We start from the raw sequence: 24872 nt of genomic DNA on the forward strand, positions 1-24872 counted from the left end.
GCTTGAGGGAGAATCTATTCCACTATGGGCATGTAGTACTACTTATGAGTTCCACTGCCAAACTTGTGGGAAAATCTGCCCATACCAAGCGAACCACCTCGACACAAGAATTACCATTGTGTGACAGACCTGGTGCTTTCACTTTTCTTAAAAATTCATCAACCCTACAATGAACAATTCAATCTCCCTAGATCAATGACTTATATTCCAAAATAGATTCTTAAATGTACGCATTTCTTAAAAAAAGAAACACTCACAGCTTTGGTGCATTTGACAACTAAATGATATCCTTTGTAATTACATCCATATATGCAAACAACTTTACATCTGCATCAAATCCTAGCTTGAAAGCTGCAGTTTGGCTGCAAAATCAAAAATTCATAACCAAGAAAGAGAGGAGTGATACTCACTAGATAAACTCGGTTGTTGATTAATGGAATTGGTTCTTGAAGCATGAAAATCGAGTCGTTGCTTTGTTCTCAGCTCTCGAGTCTTAGAGGACTCTACATTCTCCGATAGAACCTGCTTGTAAGAATTACAAAGGACAAGACTCTAGGTTATACTATATTGTTTCTTTAGTGTTAGTTGTTAACTATTACATAAGTATGAGGAGTAGAGGTCTCACAGGTCTTTTCTTGATAGCTAACTCTCCGTCCGTTGATCTAGGTCGTAATGTGATATCAACATAAGGGTTCTCTGCATCCAATTCATCCTCATCCATATTGTCTTCCATGTTCTTCTCGAAGACTGAGTAGCAAATGTTGCAAACTTAAGTATATGGTAGATACCTACAAATATAGACATTGGTCTAGATGCCTATGGAATAGGGAACTTTGGAGTATTACCTTCACGTCTATTTTTCTCAGTGGGATGTACTTTTCCCAGTGGGTAATCCAACCACCAAGGACACACATTAATCTCCCAAATTGTTATGCCCTTATATTTTCAAGACAAGGGATACATGCTTCCCTCTTTCTCCATGTTTGTCCATGCCATGACCTCACATGGCATCCTTGAAGATGAATTGGTATCATGCCAAGACCGTATCCACCTATTGTGTATGAAAGAATGTAGACATATGAGTAAAACAGTTTATTAATCCTAAGAGAAAGGAGAGGGTTGCTATTGTACCACCTATACACCAAGCCTAAGGATGACTCCTGCATTTCTGGCTGCTTATTTGCTTCAAGAGTAGACTTCATATCCTTCCAAAGCATAGGGAAGGCTTCTTGGAGGTGAAGTCGTCTTTGCTCTCGAGCAAATGTCTCAAACCCATCGGGCAGTTCCAAATCATGGCTTCACAAATTGTTGATGATGGAAATCCCTCGCTCAAACAAGTATTGTCAATATGTTCCCTTTTTCACATGTAGTCGAAACTTTTGGGCATCCCCATACTTAGCAGATGCAACTGTATCATTTCCACGTACCATCATCAATTGTTGTATGTAGAAGCTCTTTTTTCCTATTAATATCATGGCAAAGGAAAAAAATATTAGCATCACTATGGAGTGATTGTGTAAAAAAATTAATTGACATTACCTATTAGGGTTGAGACGTGATGAGGCTAATATATGCACTTTGTCCTTAGTCGTGGCACTCTTTTGATTCCAATCATAACTAAATAGAAGCTGGAAGAAGCCATCACAATTTGCGGGATTGGCAACAGGTACCATCTTGTATGCTCGATCACGAAAGATGACTTCCACATTCTTAATAGCCTTACTAAATTTATTAGTGTACTCCTCCAGACTCATCTTCGATTGATCAAGATTTTGAGTAGCTTTCTTGATCGCAGGTGAAAAATCATCCTTCCATGAAAACAAGAAATCAAAACATTGTATGCTCGATCACGAAAGATGACTTCCACATTCTTAATAGCCTTACTAAATTTATCAGTATACTCCTCCAGACTCCATCTTCGATTGATTAAGATTTTGAGTAGCTTTCTTGATCGCATGTGAAAAATCATCCTTCCATGAAAACAAGAAATCAAAACATTATCCTTTTTGGGACACCTTTCATAGAGCAAAGGGATATTTATAGTTCGCGCAGATACCTTCCAAACAAGCTGTGCTAGGACAATAGCTGGTGCTGTGTACCATGGGTTACTATTCTTCCTTTCTATTGCCATCTCCACTTCCACCCATCTCTTATCCTCTTCACCCAATAACTCAAGAAGTGAGGATTTATCTGCCATGCCAAATTTTTGAAAGAAAGAGGAAGACCTCGTGCCCATATGAATGCTCTACATGCGCTCGAACAAGTTTGCAATACCAACATATATTCACGTGGGGATTACTTTCTAAAGAGAAGAAGTTAAAGACATAAATACCAATAGACATTCACGGGGGGATTAGTTTCTAAAGAGAAGAAGTTAAACTAGCTATACATAGAAGTATTATAAAAAGTTATCTTACTCATTGGTTGATTTTAAGGCAAGAAGTAGCTCTCCCTCTTGAGATTTCTGCACCTCTATGAATTGGCATCTCACTTGGATATGGCGAGTTGGCATTATTGAATAAGCTACAACATATCAATTCCACAAGTAAGCATGACATAATCATGTGCAATGCAAACTATAATAGAACATTTCATTATGCATGATAGATTTATCAAGAGAGTACCGTCTTTGATCCGAGAAAACCATGCCTTCAACCTATGATTTCCATCCCAAACGAGGAACTTCTTCCCCTTCAAGTCTTGCCACTCATTACTTAGCTGGTTGTCGAAGTCCTCACTTATTTGATTCTAAATAGGCCCCCATTCTTGACGATCAAGTGCAGTAACATAGAAAAATTGATCACTTCTTGGCCGTTGCAAGGATACTAGAAAAGGTGCACTATTTATAGCATAGCCTCTAGAATCGAAATTCTCTCTCAAAACAGTAATCTCAGACGTTGATGTTCGAATAGCCTCATTAAGAATCAATCTACAGAGAGGAATCAGAGGGAGTACAATTCTTCTTTGCATCCGAAATTGATCAAGGACATCTTGCAAAAGTCCAATTTGAATCTCCTTCCCAAGTACTCTTACATGTGTTGGAGCTTTTTATTGTCTTTTTTGCACTCTCTTGCTCTCCTTGGCCTCGAGGCTCTTCTTGCACTTCTTGTTGTTCAAGACTAATCACGGGATGAGATGATGACTCTTCTCGAGTGATTAATCGTCCCTATAATAGCATGTTGCTTTTAAGGCTTAAGATTGTGGCATCCTGGCATAATCCAAGTTTTTGAAAGAATCTCGGCCGCCACCTTTCTCACCATCATTCCAGCTCAATGGGTTGTAATGACGGTCACATGGCTACGTCTCATTGTGGTGTCAGGGCATAATCGACATTGGAATTAGCTCAAAAACCACCTGTTTCACAATCCTCTACCCATTCTCTACCTTGCTTCAATATTTGCACTCTGCTTTCTCGTGACCACGCATCGTGATGCTACTCTCTTGTCATTTTCTCCTCTTCATTCTTTCCCACCATTACTTTCTAAGTCTCTTTGGTTGCCTTCTAGCTTTGCATCACATTGCATTTCTCTCTTTCATCCCTTATTATTTTCATGATCCGTGTTGGGTTATCATCCCTTTACTCTCAATGCCATGTTGGATTACCATCCCTCTGCTCTCAATGCCATGTTGGATTACCATCCCTCTGCTCTCAAGATTGTCTATATTCTCTGAGCTCCTCTAATAACCACTTTCTCTGAGCTCCCTCTGTCTTTGGTACCTTTTGTTGTGTCATCCAAAATGGCTACAGAAGAGGCTTCTATTGAATGGCTTATTGAAGGAGCGAATCTATCACACTCTATCCTGCTCAAGGATGGAAGAAGGATTGTTAGTGCACATTTCCTTAAAAGCCTTCTTCCCCATACGCACAAGCTCATTTGCCTTAAGGCAGTCATTGAAGGTGAAGCAACAATGAAGGTAAAGGTTTCATCTGAGTGGGATATTGATGGTCAAGAGCATTACGTACTGGATGCCTCCTTGACAAAAAGGTATGCTCTCATCCACAATACAATCATGGCAGCAAGTACTATTAGTGATCTTGAAGAGCCTGGTTCATCACGTTGTGTTGCTAGTAGAGTTTACTCCGAAGAGTTTGGCAAAGAAGGAAAGAAAACCTCTCAACCATCTCCTTATGTGAATCTTAAAGAGTTAAGTCCCATTAAGAAGCCTGGTATGTACCACAATTCTTATAAGTCGAGGACTGATGTTGACATTGAGATGATGCAGACTTCACACATTGACCTTGAAGGCTCAAATGAGGACCATTCAAAAGATGAATGTCAGATTAGCAAAAGCATCATACCTTGGATCATGGAGAACAAGCAAGCCAATATACTCAAAACGCGGATTGCAAATATAAAGCAAAGGAAGCAAGTCACTGAATTACCAAGGGTATACAATGGAAGTATGCTATTGGAATTTCCTCCAACTTTTGGAAACATCACTGGCATGAATGGCATGGAGCAAAAATTTGATGGCCACATATGGACCAAACCATCAACCACAAGCATGGCTATCTCATGTACAGTAAGGCTTAGCTACTGTGTTGGCTCATTAGAATGCCATAGGATTACTTGCCCTTATTTTGCAAACAATAAGAAGTTTAACACATCCTTCTTTAGAGGCCACCTACAAAAGAAGATTGCTCTTGGACTCTTGACTGAAGAGGAGAGGAACAAGATTGTTTGTCACTATTGTCGTAAGCTTGCTTATTGCATTGATACTTGTAATTGCATAGTAAATTATGTAATGCCATTTGATGAAACAATGAGTAGATTGATGGTCCATGTTGGTGAACATCAGCACCCCGTGCAGCCAGGAACATCTAAGGTAATGATAGAGAAAACAAAGAAGCTTGTTGCAGATGTTTTGAAGGTGGATAAAAATGTTGGACCACGCAAAGCTCAAATGAGTGTTGCCAAAGAGCTCTTGAATTCATCCTTGATGAGAGGAGACAATAATGAAGGGGCAAGTGTGGGAGATATAGAGTTAACCAACTTTCTTGAGCAATTGGTACCACTAGTTGAGAATCAACGGTATGTTTGTTTGTAGCTAAGTGATTTTTAGTTAACTTTAGAATGGTATAGGGACCTTCTAAATAGTTGACTTGTGATGTTGCAGGTTCAAATGGATTGTTGCACAAGAGAAGAAGGCAAGGTTACCTGTTGGGGAAGGTTATGACAGCCTTCTTTTACTAAAGAAAAGGTCTATGTATTCATTCTTCCATGGAAGTCGTTTTCCAGGGCAAGGCTTGCCAGATGAAAAATGTTTTGTTTTTAAAATGTCAACCAATGGTCCAGCATCTAGAGTGGATCTTGTCAATTGCATGAGAAGAGGAGGAAATGGTGATTTGAGGAATTCATGGGTACAATTTGATCACACCCATCGAGTGATTGGGTGGAGCACAATGGCATTTCATGTTTATGATCCTAGGTATAACTTCCCTCCATCCTTATGTATCCATGTTGCTATCATCAAGAGAGTTGTGGTATAATATTTAATAATGTTGGCTTTGTCTACCAGTGTGCAGGAATTAATGACCATCACCACATGTGAGATGAAAGATGAAGATACTGAAAGCCAAATTCTATTTTGGGAGATGTTGAATGCCACAATGAAACAATGTGGGTATCCCCCTGCAGATTTTTATGGTTTCATGTCTGATGAAGCTGTTTGATGAAGCTGGAACAAATTGGATAGCTGTGAGAACTATTTTCAATGGGGGTCCAAACAACATAATTGTTGGGAGAAAGCGCTCATGTCTCTTCCATTGGGAACAAAGCTTGCATAAGCACACAAGGAAATTCGTCAAAGAGGATATGAGGAATGAGCATATCACCATGTGTGAGAATTGGAGATTATGTAAGACAAAGCAAGAAGCTACCAACCAAGCAAAGCTCATTCGGAAGTGGTGGCATCCAAGACATGTCCGTGAGGTCGACATTCCTTCAATGGACATATGGTTTAGTTGGTGGGATGTGCAGATTGCCCATTGGGGGAATCTCATGAGCGCAGTATGTATTTTGTAGATAAATGTAGTAAGCTAAATAAATGTAATAAGCCAATTCTAATTACCTCCTTTTTTACCACAGGTAACAAAGAGTTCCTTGGAGGAGGCACACACTCCAAGGTCAAATCTAGCTGAAAGCATGCATGGTAGTTGGCTAGCAGGAGAAGGGTTTAAGACAAAGATACAATTATATGATTTTTGCGTCTCGGACATGGCAAATGCCCTATTACAAAGTGCCAAACAATATGCATATATGATTGGAAGGCATGTTGGGGATGGTCCTAACTTGGAAGCCTTGATGCAAAGAGTGGCCTCAAGGAGTATACCTTCACCAGCACAAGTTGCACAAATGGTGCATGAAACAGTTGCAGGGACACTAATGTATGAAGAACCAAGACCATTACATGGGGATAAGGTAACAGTCCAAAGAAAGAGAAGCAAGTCATCAAGTATACATTTAGAAAACACCTCACATAAGCCAGGGTATGTGATGGAGACCAGAGATCGTAAGCAAAGAGGGCGGCCGAGAAAAATTAGGTTGGAGACAGAAGGTGGAGATTGACATTCAATAAAACCGCAAGGTAATACCCAACTAGTGGATGTTTGGGCTTCCACAATGGAGCAAGGTGGAGTTCAAGGGGAGTCTACAAAAACATCATGGGAAAAACATGGCAATGTAGGGGAAGCTGAAGGAGCTCAGAATGAGACCATGCCCATAAGAGAACAAGCCCCAACGGCTCCACCTATGAGACAAGGAGGCCTTCCTAGTGGCCTCTCTATTGTTGAGGTGCCTATCCACCGTACCTTTTGGGTAATTCGAAGGACCTCCAAAAACTCTAAAGTGAAGTGTCTTGGATTCATAGACGGAAAGGTTAAGTGTAATTGATATATACAAAGCAGTTCAGAAGGAGTAGTGGCACCCTATTTCTACTATGAACGGCGGCATCCAGGGGTAGGAGGACCAAAAGCACAATGAATGTGGTTTTGTAATGATGATATAACTCATACATAATGGCACCCAGATCATAATATCATGCATGTTCCTGAACGTCCATCTGTGTGGAAGGTGGATGTGGAAACAAACATCACAAGTGAGGAGATAGGCAATCTCATCAAGGCTGGTTTTAGACTGCAAATAGTGGATCAAGCCCATGTGAATTGGAGGACACCAAATGTACCTCAAGGATCGGCACCGATGCCAACTAATTTTTGTGATGCACATGGAGGGTCGGCATCCATACCAAGGAATCCAGCTCAACACATTGGTAAGAACCACAAAATGGAGGCATGGCATATCTAAGGAGGCTGCAAAAAGAATAGCTAGTGCTCAATCTATGCACGCTGTTGTCATGGGAGAAATGACAGTGGAGCTTCTTCATCATAGTATTTTCCATTTGAGAACAATAGGGTCTGACAAGGCTCGGATGTCTTACGATGTGCACATCAAGACTGAACCCATGTGTACATGTCCAGATTTTCAAAAAAGAGAGTTGGGTCAAAAACCTTACAAGGCATGCAAACATATCTATTACATCTTCATCCGTGTATTGGGATTGGATCCAAATCAACACATGCTTATTCATCAACCAACCCTTTCCACTGTGGATGTTTCATCAGTACTTAGCCGACCTAGGATCAATCCATAGACCTGAATGCAAAATATAAACTTGGTTGGTGTTATGATAGCCCACTTTTTGATGTGACACTATTTTTTGCTCAAAATTTGTTGTGTTGAGTCAACACAATGTTCTTAATGTGGAACATTTTACTAATTTCTTTGGCCTTTTCAAATAATAGAACTACATGAAAATTGGCATATGCTTACTTGAAGTTTCATTAAACCTTTGTTGCCTTAGCAACAATCCATAGACTTGAATGCATAATACATATTTGTTGGTATTGTGATGGCTCATTTTTATATATGATATCATTTGATACTGACTTGAAATATAAATTACTTGGATTAATAGCTTTGTCTTCTTTAGTCCATAGAATTGCTAATTGCTTTGGCATTTCCTAGGATAAATCCATAGATACAGGATAAGTAATTACTTTGTTATTTTTTGCTTAGTAGGTCTTTTTTTATGGGACTCTAAAAAAGCTCGCAAACTTTGATAAATTTCAAAAAAAGCTCGCATTAAAAAGCTCACAATAAAATTTTCCCCTTGCTCTGGTAGACAGCCAATGATAAGGGAGCGTTTGCTGCTTGAACCTTGATTCCTCTTGATCCTGCAGTGTACTGCTCTTCAGCCTTAAGATGATCTGCAGGCTAGACTGCCTATTGTGTGACCTTCTTTGCTGCTCAGACTGATGTACAATCTCTGACTCACCAACTGTGGTTGCTGGCCTCCCTACTGCTCTCCAAGACAGCGTTCTGTGAGGCACGATACAAATGCCCAGGGCTTGGGCCTTTTATATAGGGCTGGAAGCGCTGGAGGCCCCTGAAAATCAACCGACCAGTCTGCAGCCTGGCTTGACCAAGATCTGCAGACAAATCCTTCCAGAACTTGATGCCTGGTTGCCATGTGGCCTCCTTGCAACTGTGCCTGTCTGCTGATAGTTTTTTGCCTGCCCCGATCAGTCTTGTCTTCTCCAATCTGCTCTTGGAATCTGTGCAGGTCTTCAGGTCTGTCTATAGCCCTTTGACTTGGCCTTGATGACAGTCCAGTTTGGCTGTCCTTGCAGGGTCTTCTCTGCTCCAGGCTGCTGCTGCCTCTGTCGCAGTCTTCTGAGAGCTTTCGTTGCTGCGCATGTGGCAGCCCTGCACATTCCCTCAGATCTTCCCCTGTGGCATCACTTTTTTCTGCCCACGGCATCTCCCATATGCTGCTTGTACACCTCCCCCATGTCCTCTTCATTTGGGGGCTGCCAGGTGGGGAGGTAATTCATATAATCCCAACACACAGATATCATTCGATTCAAAAACATCAACATTCAAGTGATGATGGTTATCATCTAAGTTCCAAACATTCAATTGCCAATTGATTTGTCAGGACTGATTACGAACTTTAGTCTTCAACTAAGTAGACAAAATTCAAAGTGACATAACAGAGCCATCTAGGCAGCAGGTCAACTGCACAGTGTCAGGTGTAAAATTAAAATCTAAATATCGAAAGTTTACAAAATGATAACATGATAAATTTCCCAGAAGTGATCCCTTCCATATTTGTCGTCTGCAAGCACCCTGAAGACAGCAAAGACAATAGGGAGTCCTTGCACTATGCCCTACGATTATTTGTGGTACAGCAAAGAAAAGAGATAAAGTACATAGTAGAACTCTATTAAAGTACAGCATCAAGCTGACTGATGCGTTCTATTGTCAGTTGATGGAATAACGATAGATGTTTTGAACCAGTCTGCTCATGGATGTTTCTCTTTGTGCATGTTGAGGATAGAACTACCAGCTTTAGTGGGATGGGTGCGTTTTATTTGTGCCTTTATAGAATGTTTGTGATATGCTGATGGCAGCATTGTTGTGATCGTTTCTCTCTAAACAAGTTGAGATGAAGACATGCTTAGATTTGGAAGAACATGTAGCAACATTTAATATCTTGGCCATGAAGGTCGAACCCGAGAGTCGAAGAGGGGAGACTTAGTCTGAGAGTCCTGGAAGTGAGAGTGAAAGCACTGTCGCTCGAGTTTGGCCAGTGTGGCATACCCCCTACTCAGTCAAATTGTAGTGTTGGTCGCATCATAAAGATGGGTTTGGAGAATAGGACTCCCAGGTATGCAACCACCTCTAATGCTAACCCATCCAAGGTAAAATCCTCTCTGTGCATCTACTTGGAAGCCTGCCTGCCCCATGATGCTGAATCCCGAAAGCTATGCAACTTGGCTAACCTCTACATCAAGTACTGATGCTTAGGTCTTGGACATAACAGGTCCAATCATAATGGTCTTGTAGTTTTTCGGACTCATGTGATCTCTTGCCGTGTGTATGGGTGTGATGATGTTAAGGGTCCAGGTATGTGGGAAGCTTGTGCAAACTACTTCATTAAAGAGCTTTTCTAGGATCGAGGCTAGGGCATCTATTCCATATGCAATGGATTTGGTTTGTAGTCCCTCATGATCTTTTGCTCGGCCAATATGGAACTTCCAGGCTGCATGTTTGACACCACTGGCCGTGAAAAGCTTGCAAGGAGTGGACGGTGGCACTTGTGAGAGGTCAGGTGTTGGTTGTTCAGGAACATCGTACAATTTGTGCAAGAGTGCCAAGTTTTAGTGTTTGTGAGAGGGAAAGGGGGTCTCTATTCGAGGAACCTATGCTACAAGTCTTTAGAGTTGTTATCGACAAACATAATGTTTAGTAACTCCTCTTTGTTCCGGTGGACGTAAGCCTTCTTCTTGCGGCGGTTCTCATGTATCGTTTCTGCTTCTCTCGGAAGATAATGCTTGGCTTCGAGTCATAGTTGTTGGTGCAAAGCGATAACGCTCGTCGTCATACCACCTATTGCAAGATACCGAACCGAGAGGTGGAGGATGCATGGATTGTATGGGAAAGTGTGTAGGGTGGTCTCGTGGAGAGATTGTGTGATCAAGGCTGCCCGATCCTCTAAAAGCGGTACGTGGTCTATGTCTCTAAGCAGGTCTGAGAGGTGAGCGGAGTATGCAAGCTTGAGTGTGTGGTCAAAGTGTTTCTCGTGGTAGGTAGTGTGTGTGAATGATGACGTGGTGCGTGATGTGGTAGTAGTGTGGAGATAATAAAAAACAGGTAAGTGTGGTCTGCCCCAAGGGTGGTGGTGAGACAGAGAAGTCAATAATGTGTGAGGTGAAGGCAAGAGATCCCATGAGGTAGTCAACTACGCAGGACCCCCCTCTGTGAGAACATAAGTACTCACTAGAAGAGGGTCAGCGACTCCGGCCATTGTAAATTGATACGATCATGTAATCTCCCCACGTCTAAGAGTGCATGCCCATAAGTTGTGAGACTGGGGCCAGTCTGTTTGCGGAGACTTGTTGCATCCCAAGACACTCGTGTCTTATGATAAGACACTTAAGACACGTGTCTTACCTTAAGACATGTGTTTTTTTTTTTTTTTTTGGGGTGGGTGGGGAGTAACAACAAACATTGAGTTTGACTTAGCCATGCTATCATTGATGGTGACTTTGGATCTAGCAGTGGCAGTGACCTCGTAGATTCGGATTAGGATGAATCTTCAGAGATATGAGTCTTGAGAGTCGAAAGTTGCCTTTCAATTATATGTATTGATATGTAGATTTCATTCATGTCACAGGTGATAAGACACTTTAGACACTCGTGTCTGAAGCGTGTCTAACGTGCTGTGTCTTAACGTGTCTTACAACCATGGGACTCATCTATGTCAACACCCAATAACATGATAGAATCATCATGGAAATCTAGAAATGATACCTCGCGTGTACTTGTCCTCGCGTTGAAGTTTCCAACAAGGACTTGCCCACAGCTCAAAAATTCCGTGATGTTTGGGGAGAGGGTTGCGTATGGCGAGGTCTCAGCCTCATTGCATAGATCCCTAGCAAAATGTGAGGTCTCGGGGGGGAAGTAGCAGACTACTATAAAGAGCTCCTCACGAGGTTGTTGGATCCGAATATAGGAACCTGGCATGTGGATCTAGTCTCTCGATGGAGATTGTACCAACCAGAGATTATCGATAAGACTCTCACTCCCCCCGATCCCCGGACTCCTCCGATCTCCTGGGTCTCATCCTAATATGCTGTCTCCCATGTATATCCGCTGACTATAGGAAAGGGCGCTCTGGAGTCTGGTGTGTCTGTGTGTAGAATGCTATATCCCGACTTGCATATGATTCCTAGAAATTCCTAGGGTCTGACCATAAAGTACCATTGCAGTTCCAAACACTACAAGTCAGGGTCTTGGAGCTCTGAGCCTCAAACCCCGCTCCCCTATGTGGGAGGGCAACCGGATGCCCGTCGCGGGGACCTATCGAAAGCCGTCCCTCTTGGACTACTGCCCACTTCTCCTCCTTGCGGGTAGCATCCGGCTGCTGGAGGAGGATACGCCTCTTGTCCACCTGAAGGGGTGTGAGGTCGTCATCTAAGTGAATCTTTGGGTGGGCAAGCAAAGCCTGCATAATGCTGCGAGGCGGGCGTGGGCATCTCTTAAGCAAATGATGAGAGGTTGCTCCCGTTTGGGGTCCCTCCCAATATGCTAGGCTCCCTCTATCCCGTGTACCTGAACCCCTAGGATGGAAGTCATAAACTCATCTATGTCAACACCCAATAACATGATAGAATAGAAGTGATACCTCGCGTGTACTTGTCCTCGCGTTGAAGTCTCCAACAAGGAGTACTTGCCCACAGCTTGAAATTTCCGTGATGTTCGGGTAGAGGGCTGTGTATGGCGAGGTCTCAACCTCATCACATAGATCCCTAGTGAAATGTGAGGTCTCGGGGGGGAGGTAGCAGGCTGCTATAAAGAGATCCTCACAAGGAGGTCGTTGGATCCGAACGTAGGAACCTAGCATGTGGATCTCGTCTCTCGATGGAGATCATATCAACTAGAGATGATCGACATAAGACTCCCACTCCCTCGATCCTCCGACTCCTTCGGTCTCCTGGGTCTCATCCCGATATGTTGTCTCCCATGTATATTTGTTGACTATAGGCAAAGGGTGCTCTGGACTCTGGTGTGTCTCTTTGTAGAATGCTATATCCCGACCTGCATATGATTCCTAGAAATTCCCTGGGTCTGACCATAAAGTACTGTTTTGCAGTTCCAAACACTTCAAGTTAGGGTCTTGGAGCTCTGAGTCCTAGATCCCGCTCCTCTATGTGGGAGGGCAACCAGATGCTTGTTGGAAACCTATCAAAAGTGTCCCTCTCGGACTATTGCCCACTTCCCCTCCTTGCAGGCAGCATCCTGCTGCTATAGGAGGATACGCCTCTCCTCCACCTGAAGGGGTGTGAGGTCCTCATCTAACTGAATCTTTGGGTGGGCACGCAAAGCTGAGCGTCTGCATGATGCTGCGAGGCGGGCCTAGGCGTGACCTATCATAGATGTATTGTCTTTTTTTATGGTCCCACAACCATATTCGGCCTTCATGGACCTTAAAACAATCATCATCATCGTTGTGACTCTCTCTCTCTCTCTCTCTCTCTCTCTCTCTCTCTCTCTCAAAAGAGACCCGGAACTGCCCACTCACTGAGGATCTCTATTTGGCAGTTCCGAGACTCTTCACATAGACTTCGTATCAAGAGCGGCAGAGAAGAGGGCCTACCCAAGGAGAGGCGCATTTGCACATTACGTGACATGTAGGAGGTTGAGACAGAGGACCACTTCATCTTCAGGTGCCCTGTTTACTATGAGATCCGAGGGCGTTTCTATCGCCTCTTTAGAGATAGCTCTGGGGTTTTGTCCCGTTTCCTCTCCTACCCAGCAGACCAGAGATGTTTGGCGGGCTTCATCCATGAGATAGTCAGGCACCACGAGAGGATACTGCAATCACGGAGACAAGAGCAGACTTTTTCCTTGGCAGAGATCTATCATGGAGTTCTTCTTGCCAGATCACATGGACCCCCACGAGACGAGGCCTCGACATGATCGTGACCCAGAGCCAATGACCCGACAACTCAGACAGAGGGTTGACGCGCAGATTACACTTGGGAACATCCCCCCTCTATTCAGAGTTGAAGCTTGGCCGACACGGGTTACTGGGGTTACAATGGCCATTGTTAGGCACAGAGCTATAACCAAGAGACGTCACCGAGCTGCACCCACAAGCAACCGACAACACTCTATCGCCGATTTCATGCCTCCATTGCCTCATCCACCCTAATTTCTTGATGACGACGACGACGACGACGACGATGATGATGATGATGAGATTGATATGTAGTCAACCATTGACATGACTATGTTGTACTTAGTACTATCATTTTGCATTGGTGTGGATGCTCGTTTAGTAGCTCCACCCTCACAGCTTGTTTTTGTACCAAGTTTTTCACAATCTCATAGACCCATCGATCTGCCTCGCTTCTGCCCCCCGTCATCCAACCCCTCTTCACGCCACACCCATACACACTCCACGGCCACATGATCTCGTCAAATTCATGGGAGCACGTTCTCTTCGAGATACATTGCCTCCGCACACGAGAGGCAGAGCAAGACCGTCTCATCCACAATCTGAGCCATGAGCTAGCATAGCTCCAAAGAGAGATGGCAGCCGCAGTGGCAACTTCACACAGTGGACCAGCAGTGAAGGCCATTGAGGCACAATAGCCACAATGCAGTCAGTCATTGCAAATACCTCTACGTGGGTGGATGTAGCGAACGGGAGCCTACGGAGACCACCGTTTTGGAGTAGCAGCAGAGGGCCAATAAGGCTCTCAATGTCAAAGTACGTGGGATACCTCGGGCAGCTACAATCCTCGTAGATGACGTGATCGAGTTTGTGACTTCCATCCTAGGGGTTCAGCTACACGAGATAGAGGGAGCCTAGCATATTGGGAGGGACCCCAAATGTGAGCAGCATCTCATCATTTGCTTGAGAGACCGATTACATATGGTGGAGAACATGCTGCATCTCTAGTGATCCAACAAATGACGTCTTGTCTCCATAACCTTTGCGATGTTTGCTCCCATATATAAGGTATGGCCAAGTTGAGCAATGCTCAGCCATGAGATGATAAATTCTCTTTGATGTTTGAGTAGGCATCACATTCCAATAAGGACAGCTGCTCAGACTCTATTGTGCCTTGATGGCATCAAGTGCATAGCTTCTTTGGACGAGGAGCAGGTGTGAGGCATGTACAATGCCATCTACCCGTTTCACATCGTAAATGGTGTGAGCCTATCCGTATGGAAGCATCTGCATGCATCACAAATCTTGGAACCGCCTCCAGAAGGTAAGGCTGAGTACGTTGCAAGCCTTTTGTTTGAGTAGTACTCAAATCTAAGGTATGGCCATGTTGGGAGATGAAACTAGCAATGCTCGATAAATTCTCTTTGATACTTGAGCAGGTGCATAGCATCTATTGCGTCTTGATGGCATCAGGTGCATAGCATCTCTGAATGAGGAGCAGGTGTGAGGCATGTACCATGCAATGTACTGTTTCACATCGTAAATGATGTGAGCCTATCCGTATGGAAGGATCTTCATGCATCGTAAATCTTGGAATCGGCTCCAGAAGGTAAGACTGAGTATGTTGCAAGCATATTTGTTTGAGTAGTACTCAAATCTCATGCAGTGATCTGCATGCTTGCATGACACTTACAAATAACAACTTGCTTGTCTTTATCAAAGACGCCAAATGCTTCTGCATCCCATCATTTGAACCATCACTTTGTGTCCTGACACCAGAATTTTACTCTTGTTAGTTCTTTGTAACTTCAAACTTGCTTCCCATGGGAGATGTGGGAGTCTCTTCTCAGGCAATCTTGCCACCTTAACCAACTATTGTGACATTCTCTCCATTGCCAAAAGCTCCGGTGGGGTGTTGCCAGTCTCTAGGAGGTTGGAATATGGAATTGTGTCTTTCACTCTTAGGAAATTGGTTTTGAAGTGCTTCTGGATTTTCTCCACCTCATTCCAGGCTAACTTGGATAAGCTTCCACCCCAGATCTCTGCCTTGTAATAAACACCACTTGCATATTTAATGCATCAACGAGACTTTTTCAAACCCCAACCCCATATCTTCGCCCGCCATCAATTATTCTCAAAGGCATAGTAGCTTTCCCGGCCAGCTTGAATGTTTTTCTCCACACATCCATGTCATCGATGGTCAGAAGAGACGTCTATGCCAAAATACTTGTTGGATTCCACTACTTTGAGGTCCTCCCCACAATAAGTGATATAAGCCTGTGTTCTCTTGAGGGTTTTCACCAACATAATCTGTATTTGTCTGTGTTTACTTGCAGCCCACTATTTTGGCAGGAAATATTCAGTACATTCATCAGATTTTGAGCGTCTTCTTGTGTTTTTCATCTTCATACGACAAAAAGAGAATGGCTTGTACTCCAATTTGAGGTTCCATGTGCTTCTCGTGGGCTGTATACCTTGTAACCAATTCCTCCAGCTCATCAATGCAAAGCCCAAACAATGTGGGTGAGAGTGGGCAACGTTGCTTTACTCCAATTTTGCTGTAAAAAGTCTCAGATAAGAGTGGTTTTCGTCTTCATGTGGAAGAGAAGGTTTACGTAAAACCATGCTGATACAAAGAAGATAAGCTTAAATTGTCTATGTTCTTCAATATGAGATCAAAATGAAGGGATCAAGATGGATATCCATGTGCTCATATAAGCATGGCAAGAACAAGGGGCCTTTCTTTTGAAACGTGGCTCTTAACTCTTGTTTAGGTGATTGGCTGATTGTCTAGCTACTAGCTAGAATCTTCAGAATAGTCTCTCTTGTAGAATACTTACGATTGCAACCCACATATATGTCTCAACTTAGCTTTGTCACTTGATTGCTAGGCATTAATATATTGGCATCTTCTATGAATAGACCTTGTGCTTCTTAATGTACTTTTGCATTCAACTTTGCTTTATCATGCATTTTAGGATTAACAATGGGAAATTTCATGCAACGAACATGCTTCTTAGACTTTGTCCTTGGGAACTTGATTATGTAGGGATTGCCCTCACTATTTTGTAAAAGACATTTGCCAATGAAGGATGAAACCATTGTATTGCAAGATGAAAATGGTGGCCAATGGGAGACAATGTATCTTTCATCAAGGACTGGCTTGAGTGGGGGTTGGCGAGGATTTGCGATTGATCATGGCTTGGAAGATGGAAATGCTATAGTCTTTGAGTTAATTCAACCATGCAAATTCAAGGTGGGGTAATAAATAGTCTCATTAAGCCTTGTTGTTGGCTAGTCATGGTTTTGATGTGTAATTTATGTGATGGGCTTGGTTGCGAACTATGCTAGTATTTGTCTTTTAAAAATAAGATTGTACTATTATGTATGAAAAACATCCTTCATTGCACAAAGATGTACTAATCATGGTTTTGATGTGTAATTTATGTGGGTTGTCATAGTTCTGATGTGTAATTTATGTGGTGGGCTTGGTTGCGAATTATGCTAGTATTTGTCTTTTCAAAATACGATTCTTCTATTATGTATGAAAAAGCATCCGTGGTTGCACAAAGATGTACTACACAAACCATACAATGTAAGGTTATCGTAACCATGAAGAAACATTCAAAGTTGTATGTGATGATCATAACAACCTATGAAAGAAAACCCTTCTAAATAATGAGTTAAAACCAACACCAAATATTGAATGACCACCCAAGTCAAGATTAGTGTATTGGCATTCTTGCCTTTCTTCTTTTAGTTGATTGATCCTTCCACACACGCCAACTAATCCCCTCCCCCCCCCCCCTCCCCCCCAAAAGAAAAAAGGAAACTCAACCCTATCAAAGTTGGCTGTTTCTTTACATTGCCATAAACCATAAAACTCCTCTCCTCCTTTAGCCTAGTTTTACAGCTTCTTTCATAAAGGCTTTCGTCTTCTATTCTCAATTTTGTAAAATTTTATCCCTTGGATAAATTAGGATCCGATGTCATTATCTCAAATGGAAACACAATAAAGGAAACGGAAATGAAAGAACTCACATTGATAAGCTTGATGTAGACTCCTTGATGTGTGTTGATGTGACACACAAGTACAATCATAAATAGGATAGGCACACACATAGAATACCAAAGTGTATATGGGATATCTCCTAATATGACACGTGGCACTCACCATAAGACTCTACTAGAACTCCTAGTTGAACACACCAAAACACACTCAACTTGACTTCATGTTCTAACACCCCCCCATGGAGGAAAGGTGAGGAACTATAGAAATGGAACCAAGAACAAAACATGACAATGGCGGACTACTAATCTATGCACCCCATGTAACTCAAAGGCTAAAGTCTGAGTGTGTTTAGAGGTTGATCCAAGCACTCTTATGGCTTGAGACTCAACATGCTCAGAGGCTTACGTCTTAGCATGGCTACATGACAGCTCATAGGTCTAGAAATACATCAATATCCTAGAACTCGGCCAGGCCTGATAAAGAGATCCTATCAAAGCCAATACATGGCTCCCACAATACATCCCCCTCCTGGCAAGGTGACATGGAGCCACACACCATAGATAGCAAAGCATCATTTTAGGAGGACTATCCAAGGTTGTGAACCTTTATTGACTCATGAGATTATTACATTCAAGTTTTTGGGGGGCCACCCAGGTCAGAGTATCCAATGCATCAAGCTCATGGGCATATTTTAGAAAACATATTCATTATCTTCATCTACCTCTTGAGGGAAAGATAGATTTCGGATATGAGTAGTCAGAGTATAAGTTGGTGTCGGAGTGTCGTCTTCTTCTTTTTCACTAGTGGCAGCTGCAGCCAACTTAGCATGCTCCTTGGGTTGTTGTTTGGTAAGCTTATGAAAACAACGGTCCTCTGTATGGCCAGGCTTCTTACAATACGTACACTTGAGAGGTTATAATGTCTTTTTACCATTGGAATATAATGTCTGCTCCTCATGGACATTTGTGAATCTTTGTTCATGATCAAGAAGCATTGCAAGAATATCACCAAAAGATATATCCCGTGCTACACGAAGTGCTAGTATAATATCACGATATTGAGGAATATCCTCAATGTTGGAAAGGAGGACAACCACCTGATCATCTTTCCTAACAGGGGCCTTCAAAGCAGCAAGTTGGTGATGAGGGATTCCATATGATTCAAATGAGCATTAAGAGAATCTTCATGCTTTTATGGAGCTTAAAGAATTGCTGTCTGAGAAATACTTTGGTTCTAGCCTTTGTCACGGTTGAGTTTGCTTTTCACCTCTTGAGTGCCACCAGAAACTTAGTACGAAGACCTTTACATAAATGGATGCTCAAGTATTTGCAGGCGTGTGGATTTGTATGTGTGAGAGCATATGTTTAAACTATAGTCTACACCCATTGTTGGGCGCTTATGAGGTTAGTGGGTATGTCATAGTAGCTAGTCCGTGCTATGCATGATAGAGTTTATATTTTCATCCTTATGAGTGACTATCATGAGATTGAAACTACAATATGTGTTGTGTTTTTAGAGGATGAGTTTGGACATGTTCTTGGATTCATATATTAAAAAAAATAAAAATAAAAAAAAAATAAATAAATATGTATACATATATGTGTGTGTGTGTGTGAGAGAGAGAGAGAGAGAGAGAGAGAGAGAGAGAGAGGAGCGATGGAGGAGACCCTGCCTACAGCCAGCACCTTGCGCACCCTTCGCTTAGGGCTTCTTGCACCCTTTATTGGTCCTCGTGCCAGCACACGTGCTCCCACGTTGTAGCTGCTCGTCTCTCCCATCGTTTGACGTCCTCGAGGTTCTGCTGTAGCCCCGTTTTTGCTCCGTACAGTTCCGTATGGTTCTTGTATGGATTCCGTACATTTGGTACGATAGCTCTCGGCCCACCTGCGTGCATTTCTTTCTGCCCGCTACTGCAATGACGTCGCGACGCTCTCTCTTCTTTTGCTTGTCATTTTTGCGTTTTCTCCCCTTTCCCTTCTGAGCCTTTCAGCTTCTCCTTGTACTTTCTTCTCTGATTGTATCTATTTCGTGTTTTATTTGCTTTTTTGTCCGCTCCTTTTCCTTTTTCCCTTTCAGCCAGTATCTTCTCCTCTCTTTTTCTTTCTACCTTTCACTTTCTACTTGTCCAAAGCTCTCCCTCTTTTCCTATCTGTCATTTAGAGGTCCTCAATGGCTACTACAAAGAATTATATAATAAAAGGCACAAGTAGGATTTGGGTCAGGATGACCCTGGGCATGTTTCTTTGGAGGCTCAGCTTGTATATGATGTGATGCATGAAGGTTTTGATGATACAGGCAAGGATTGGAAGGATCCCACTCCCACAGTTGGAATAATGGTGGAAGTGGAGGATATTGTGGACCTTGTGCGTGAATATGCCAAGCATGCAGTTATTATATTTTTTCCAGGAAGGATGCCAGTTGCTCTGGATGTTGGAAATTGGCTGACACGCTCTTTGGGGGGCTGTTTTGTTCATAACGTGCATTATGCAGCCAAGGGCTTCTTTGAAGTGATTATGGTGGATGAACAGCATAAGCAGATGCTACTTGAGCATTCTTCTCTCTTTTATGGACAGTAGATGGTACATGTTCTCCCTTGGTCGCCTACCAGGGATTATCAGGCGCTGATTCGGCATCGTTGTCCTGTGTGGGTGGAAGTTGTGGACTTCCCTCAATGCCTTGCCTCCTTGTTGCCAAAAATTGCAGCCTCTTTGGGGAAGGTGGTGTGTCGACCACGGCCAAATGGCAATTCGAACATGTTTTGCATCTTGTGGGATACATATACTCCCACTCCAGATTCATACTCTGTCACGGTAAATAATGTTGCGATGGGCAATGCATTTTACAAATTGAAATAGGGTTTATTTGCAGGAGCATGCTTTGAGTGTAAAAAGTTTGGACACATGGCTTTACAATGTCCTCTAGTCCTGCACAAAATGCCTCCAGATGCTATGCCTATTGATATGTATCCTAAGGATACTTCTCTCTCTCCGCCACCCCTCGCTACCCCCGCTATCCCCTCCGCTACCCCTCTGCTACCCGCCTGCTACCCCCGCTTCCCTCCGCTACCTCCACTACCCCCTCCGCTACCCGTCTGCTACCCTCGCTACCCCCTTGCTACTCCCCTGCTACCCCCTCGCTACTCCCCTGCTACCCCCTTCGCTACTATTAGCCGGAAAAGAAATCAAGACCAGAGGCTAGAGGCTAAGCATGGCAATGCTCGAGGGCCATAGAGGAAAGGAGATCGTGAGGGCGAAACGTTATCATGGGAGGGGAAAAGGAATTAGAAGGGGAGGGAATGAAGAGGGAGGCTATGACACAAGGGGAAAGGGAGAGGGGGAAGAGAAGCATGTACATGATAGGAGGAGGAATGTAAAGAATGGAGACATTAAGGGAAGAGGACCATACTTTATTTTGAAAGAAAGGATGAGAGGGAAATATCAAAGTACTAGCTAGGTGGCTTTACAAGAATGAGCGCGTCTCATCAAGGAATAGCCCCCTTGTTTTATAGCGAAAAGAGGGGGTCTCTCCCAAATAATGCATCCTCCCACATGCATGGTGTGTGTGGAAAAGTCTCCCATGTGGGCTAGGCGATTACGCACTCTCAATTGTGTGCGACAACCCTTTGCCTCAATTTTCCACATAAATCAAGCCCCATATCTCAAGTCTATGATACTCCCTTGGTCTCTTCCCAATTTTATAATATGTTCAAACCTCTAGGAGGACAAGTGGAGGGTTGGCACAAGGAATCTTGCCACCTCATCCTACTTTCCCCATTATTTAAATTGCTCTCTTGGACCTTCTATACCTCCCCCACATGGGCCTATCCTATATGGAGGGAATAACCTAATATAAAATCCATCTCCACCTATTTTATATTACTTCTCCCATGGACTTTGAGCCATATCTCACTAAATGCAGCCTAGGTGGAGGGGTGGCACATGGAGGAGCCATGCCACTTTACATTTTATAATATTACTACCATGGATTATGTACAACATACCTTATGGGTCCTCTTACGTGGAAGGGTGACACATGGTCATGCCCTGCCACCTCAACCTTGGGCCCTATGCACACCATATTTTATTATACTATTGCCACATATACAAACACACACACATATTAATGCCTTTTTCCTTAGACAATTTTATCCATAACACTACCCCTCTGCTACTCCTGCTACCCCCTTGCTACCCCCTCCGCTACCCCCTTGCTACCCCCCTGCTACCCTCGCTACCCCCTCGCTATCCCCCCTACCCCTCTGCTACCCCCTGGCTACTCCCTCCGCTACCCCCTCCGGTACCCCTCTCCTACCCTCTCCGCTACCCCTCTACTACCCTCTCCGCTACCCCTCGCTACCCCCCCGCTACCCCCTCCGTACCCCCGCTACCTCCCGCTACCCCTCCGCTACCCCCTTGCTGCTACTCCTCGCTACCCCTCCGTGCCCCTCCGCTACCCCCTCCGCTACCCCCTCGCTCAGCCCTCCCCACCTCCCCTCGCTTTAAATAAAAACCCCCACTCACAGCTCCGATCCCCTTTTTTTTTTTTTCTTCTTCTTCTTCTTCAACAGCTCCGACTTTCTGCAATCCCTTCTTTGCCCGTTGCTGCCTCCCCCATAATGAAGGGAACATGGGGATGAGGACAAGAGACTAGGTGGGAGACCCTTCGGTCCAAATTTGCATATGTGTGGAGATGGGGAAGGGGAACGGTGTCAAGGCGAAAACACAAAGCAACTCAATCTGGAGGACTTTAATAAACGTAGCAACCGGAGCAGTTTGACATTGGACAGTACCACGGCCCAGAAGAAAGGGGCCCACCCATAGCCCATGCCGCTCACCACATCCTCGACCTCTATGGTTACCGCCACTATTTCACCACCATCATCCGCCTCATCATCTACGCCACCTCTCTTCTCCCCCTCTCCTGCATCATCATCACAGGTCTCCTCTCCTGTAGCCTCACCACTGGCCCCACCGGCCACAACTCCACAGTACTTTTTCCTCGTATCACCTCTACCTCTCAATCAGCCACCCTTCATCACCTCGTTCGGCCTCGCTACTCCTACATACCACTCCCCCATCCAGATCATGCTGTCCTCACCCTCAGTACAACCTCAGCAACCCACCTTCATTCCAACCCCTCTCGAGATTCAGTTTCCACCTGGACCAGGACATCTTAGGCCCCCACCAGATTCTTGGGACTCCCTATTGGCTGAGATACACAGCATCCGGGCCCGTCACGCAGAGCTGATACATTACACCCAGGAGCAGGCCCGATACACCTAGGAGCAGGTCCGCATTATACACGAGCAGGGCACCCTTATCCAGGGACTCAGACATGACATCACACAGCTTCGAGAGGAGCTCGGGACCCTCAGAGCAGCACCTGGAGGGACCCCGGTCATAGAGATGGAGGCACAGATAGCCACGATACAGTCGGCTATAGCAGAGATGACTAGAGGGGTAGACGTGGTGAAACGGGAGCCTGCAAAGGCAATCATTTCAGTCGCCATACAGGAGCAGCAACAGAGGGCTTCGAAGGCCCTCAACATCCGGATACGAGGGATCACGCGAGACAGCACCAGCACCACTACGACGCCCATGGAGGAGGCGATCACCTTTGTGACCACCACCATGGGGGTCCTCGGCCATGGCATAGAGGGAGCATGGCGTGTTGGGAGAGATCCCAACTGAGAGCAGCCCCTAGTCATTCGCTTCAGAGATTCACACGCTCGACTAGCGACACTCCGACGCCATAGTCACAATGAAACGCGCTTCATTGAATTTGAAACGTTTCGAAACGTTTCATGTTCAATGAAACGTGGCTAGGATACTGTAGGTTTAGATAAAAATTTGTACTTTTTGACTTAGATTTTAGAGGCGAAATCTCCCATATGGTGGCGTGCATGCGCAGGTGACAGCCCTGCTCTTCGATTATGTGCAAATCCAAGCCCACTAGCCTCGACTAGGCCATCCCTTGTGCACAACAACCAGCCATGTAGGGTCTTCATGCTTGTTAACGACATTTGCGCCGCTAGCTATCTCCAAGCGTCGGCATATTGCAAGGCTCATGCGCCCTGGCCCCTACGCAATACGTGCAAGCTAGCAAGCAAGTACCACGAGCAGCAATCGATTGCATGCATAGCTACTCCAGCGCCAATTGAACGACGAATAGGAGCGCAACTGCATCATGGACGCAGGTTGGTTAGCGCATGATGATAGTAGCCCCTTTTGTTTGTGGATTCACTAGCCCCTTTGGTTCGTATACAGCTCGCTAGCCTTTTGTTCGTTGGCAGAATTTCTACGTGCCCCTTCTTGCCATGTGTCGTTGCGTTGGAGCCTGGCAAGTAGATTGCTGCATGCATGATGCTGCTAATTGCCAGCTAGCTAGCTATTAGCTAGCTGCTGTGAGCATTGGAAGCAGTTGGCTGGTCATGTTCATTAGTATACGTATTACTTACTACTACATTCACGATTCACAATAAAAAATTTATTGTCTTGCAAGCTTGAAGCAACAGATAATCAAAGGGATTATTGGTTGTCTCATAGGTCAAAGACTTGAAGTGTCAGAGGGCTATAGAGTAACCTGTAACCAGTTCCAACTTTCAAGGACTTAGGATTGTATAGCTTAGAGATGGGGCGAGCAAAGGACACTGTTTGGGAGCAAGTGCATGTGGAGCAACAGTATGGTGCTTCGGGTTCGAAACATTGGAAGTGTAAGCATTGTGGTGGCTCATTTTGTGGTAGTGCAGCTCGTGTAAGGGCTCATCTTCTTGGTATCACTGGAAAGGGTGTCAATCCATGTGTAGGAGAAGTTCCAGATGATGTAATTCTTTCCTTACATACCTATTCTTCACTATCGCTACCCCACGCTTAGCCACACCACACACACCACATAGGAAGCACGACACCTACCACGACATACACTTTGATCACAGCCTCTCACCGGCCTACTCTGGATGCCTCCTAACCTACATCGATCACATACCACTCATAGAGGACCGTGCTGCCCTGATTAGTCGCACACTCCACGAGGCTGTCCTCCAAATCTTTCCCCACGCCACACGATCCACTAGACCACCACCTTTTGGTTCTGTACCTTGCAACAATTGGTATGATGCGGAGTGCAAGGCTTATCATCGACAGCTCCAACTTGAAACCAAATGTCACCTCTCGAACACACTAGACACGGTACGCAAGTACCGACGTCTCGTACGTCGGAAGAAGCAAGCATTTCTTTGTCGTGAAGAGCAGCTGCTACACATCTTGTACAGCAACAACTCTAAGGATTTTTGGCGGAGATTCCTTAAGCGTAGGTCTCCACCACTCCTCACCGA

The 24872-nt window shown here is 44.3% G+C and overlaps 1 protein-coding gene and 1 pseudogene across 1 annotated transcript in view; both read left to right on the plus strand.

Moving 5' to 3' along the window:
- LOC147885843 (B3 domain-containing protein Os06g0194400-like) overlaps positions 1–24872 on the plus strand; it is a 46938-nt gene that overhangs the window by 14058 nt on the left and 8008 nt on the right. The window contains exon 6 of the mRNA XM_087396774.1: positions 16577–16783. Within this exon, the coding sequence (XP_087252900.1) occupies positions 16577–16783 (207 nt within the window). The remainder of the gene's footprint in view (positions 1–16576; positions 16784–24872) is intronic.
- On the plus strand, positions 5207–6026 carry LOC147885844 (uncharacterized; annotated as a pseudogene).

Source organism: Dipteris shenzhenensis, chromosome 25, assembly GCF_047967505.1.
Source record: "Dipteris shenzhenensis isolate YYH24624 ecotype China chromosome 25, Dip_SZ_1.0, whole genome shotgun sequence".
NCBI classification, from domain to species: Eukaryota; Viridiplantae; Streptophyta; class Polypodiopsida; order Gleicheniales; family Dipteridaceae; genus Dipteris; species Dipteris shenzhenensis.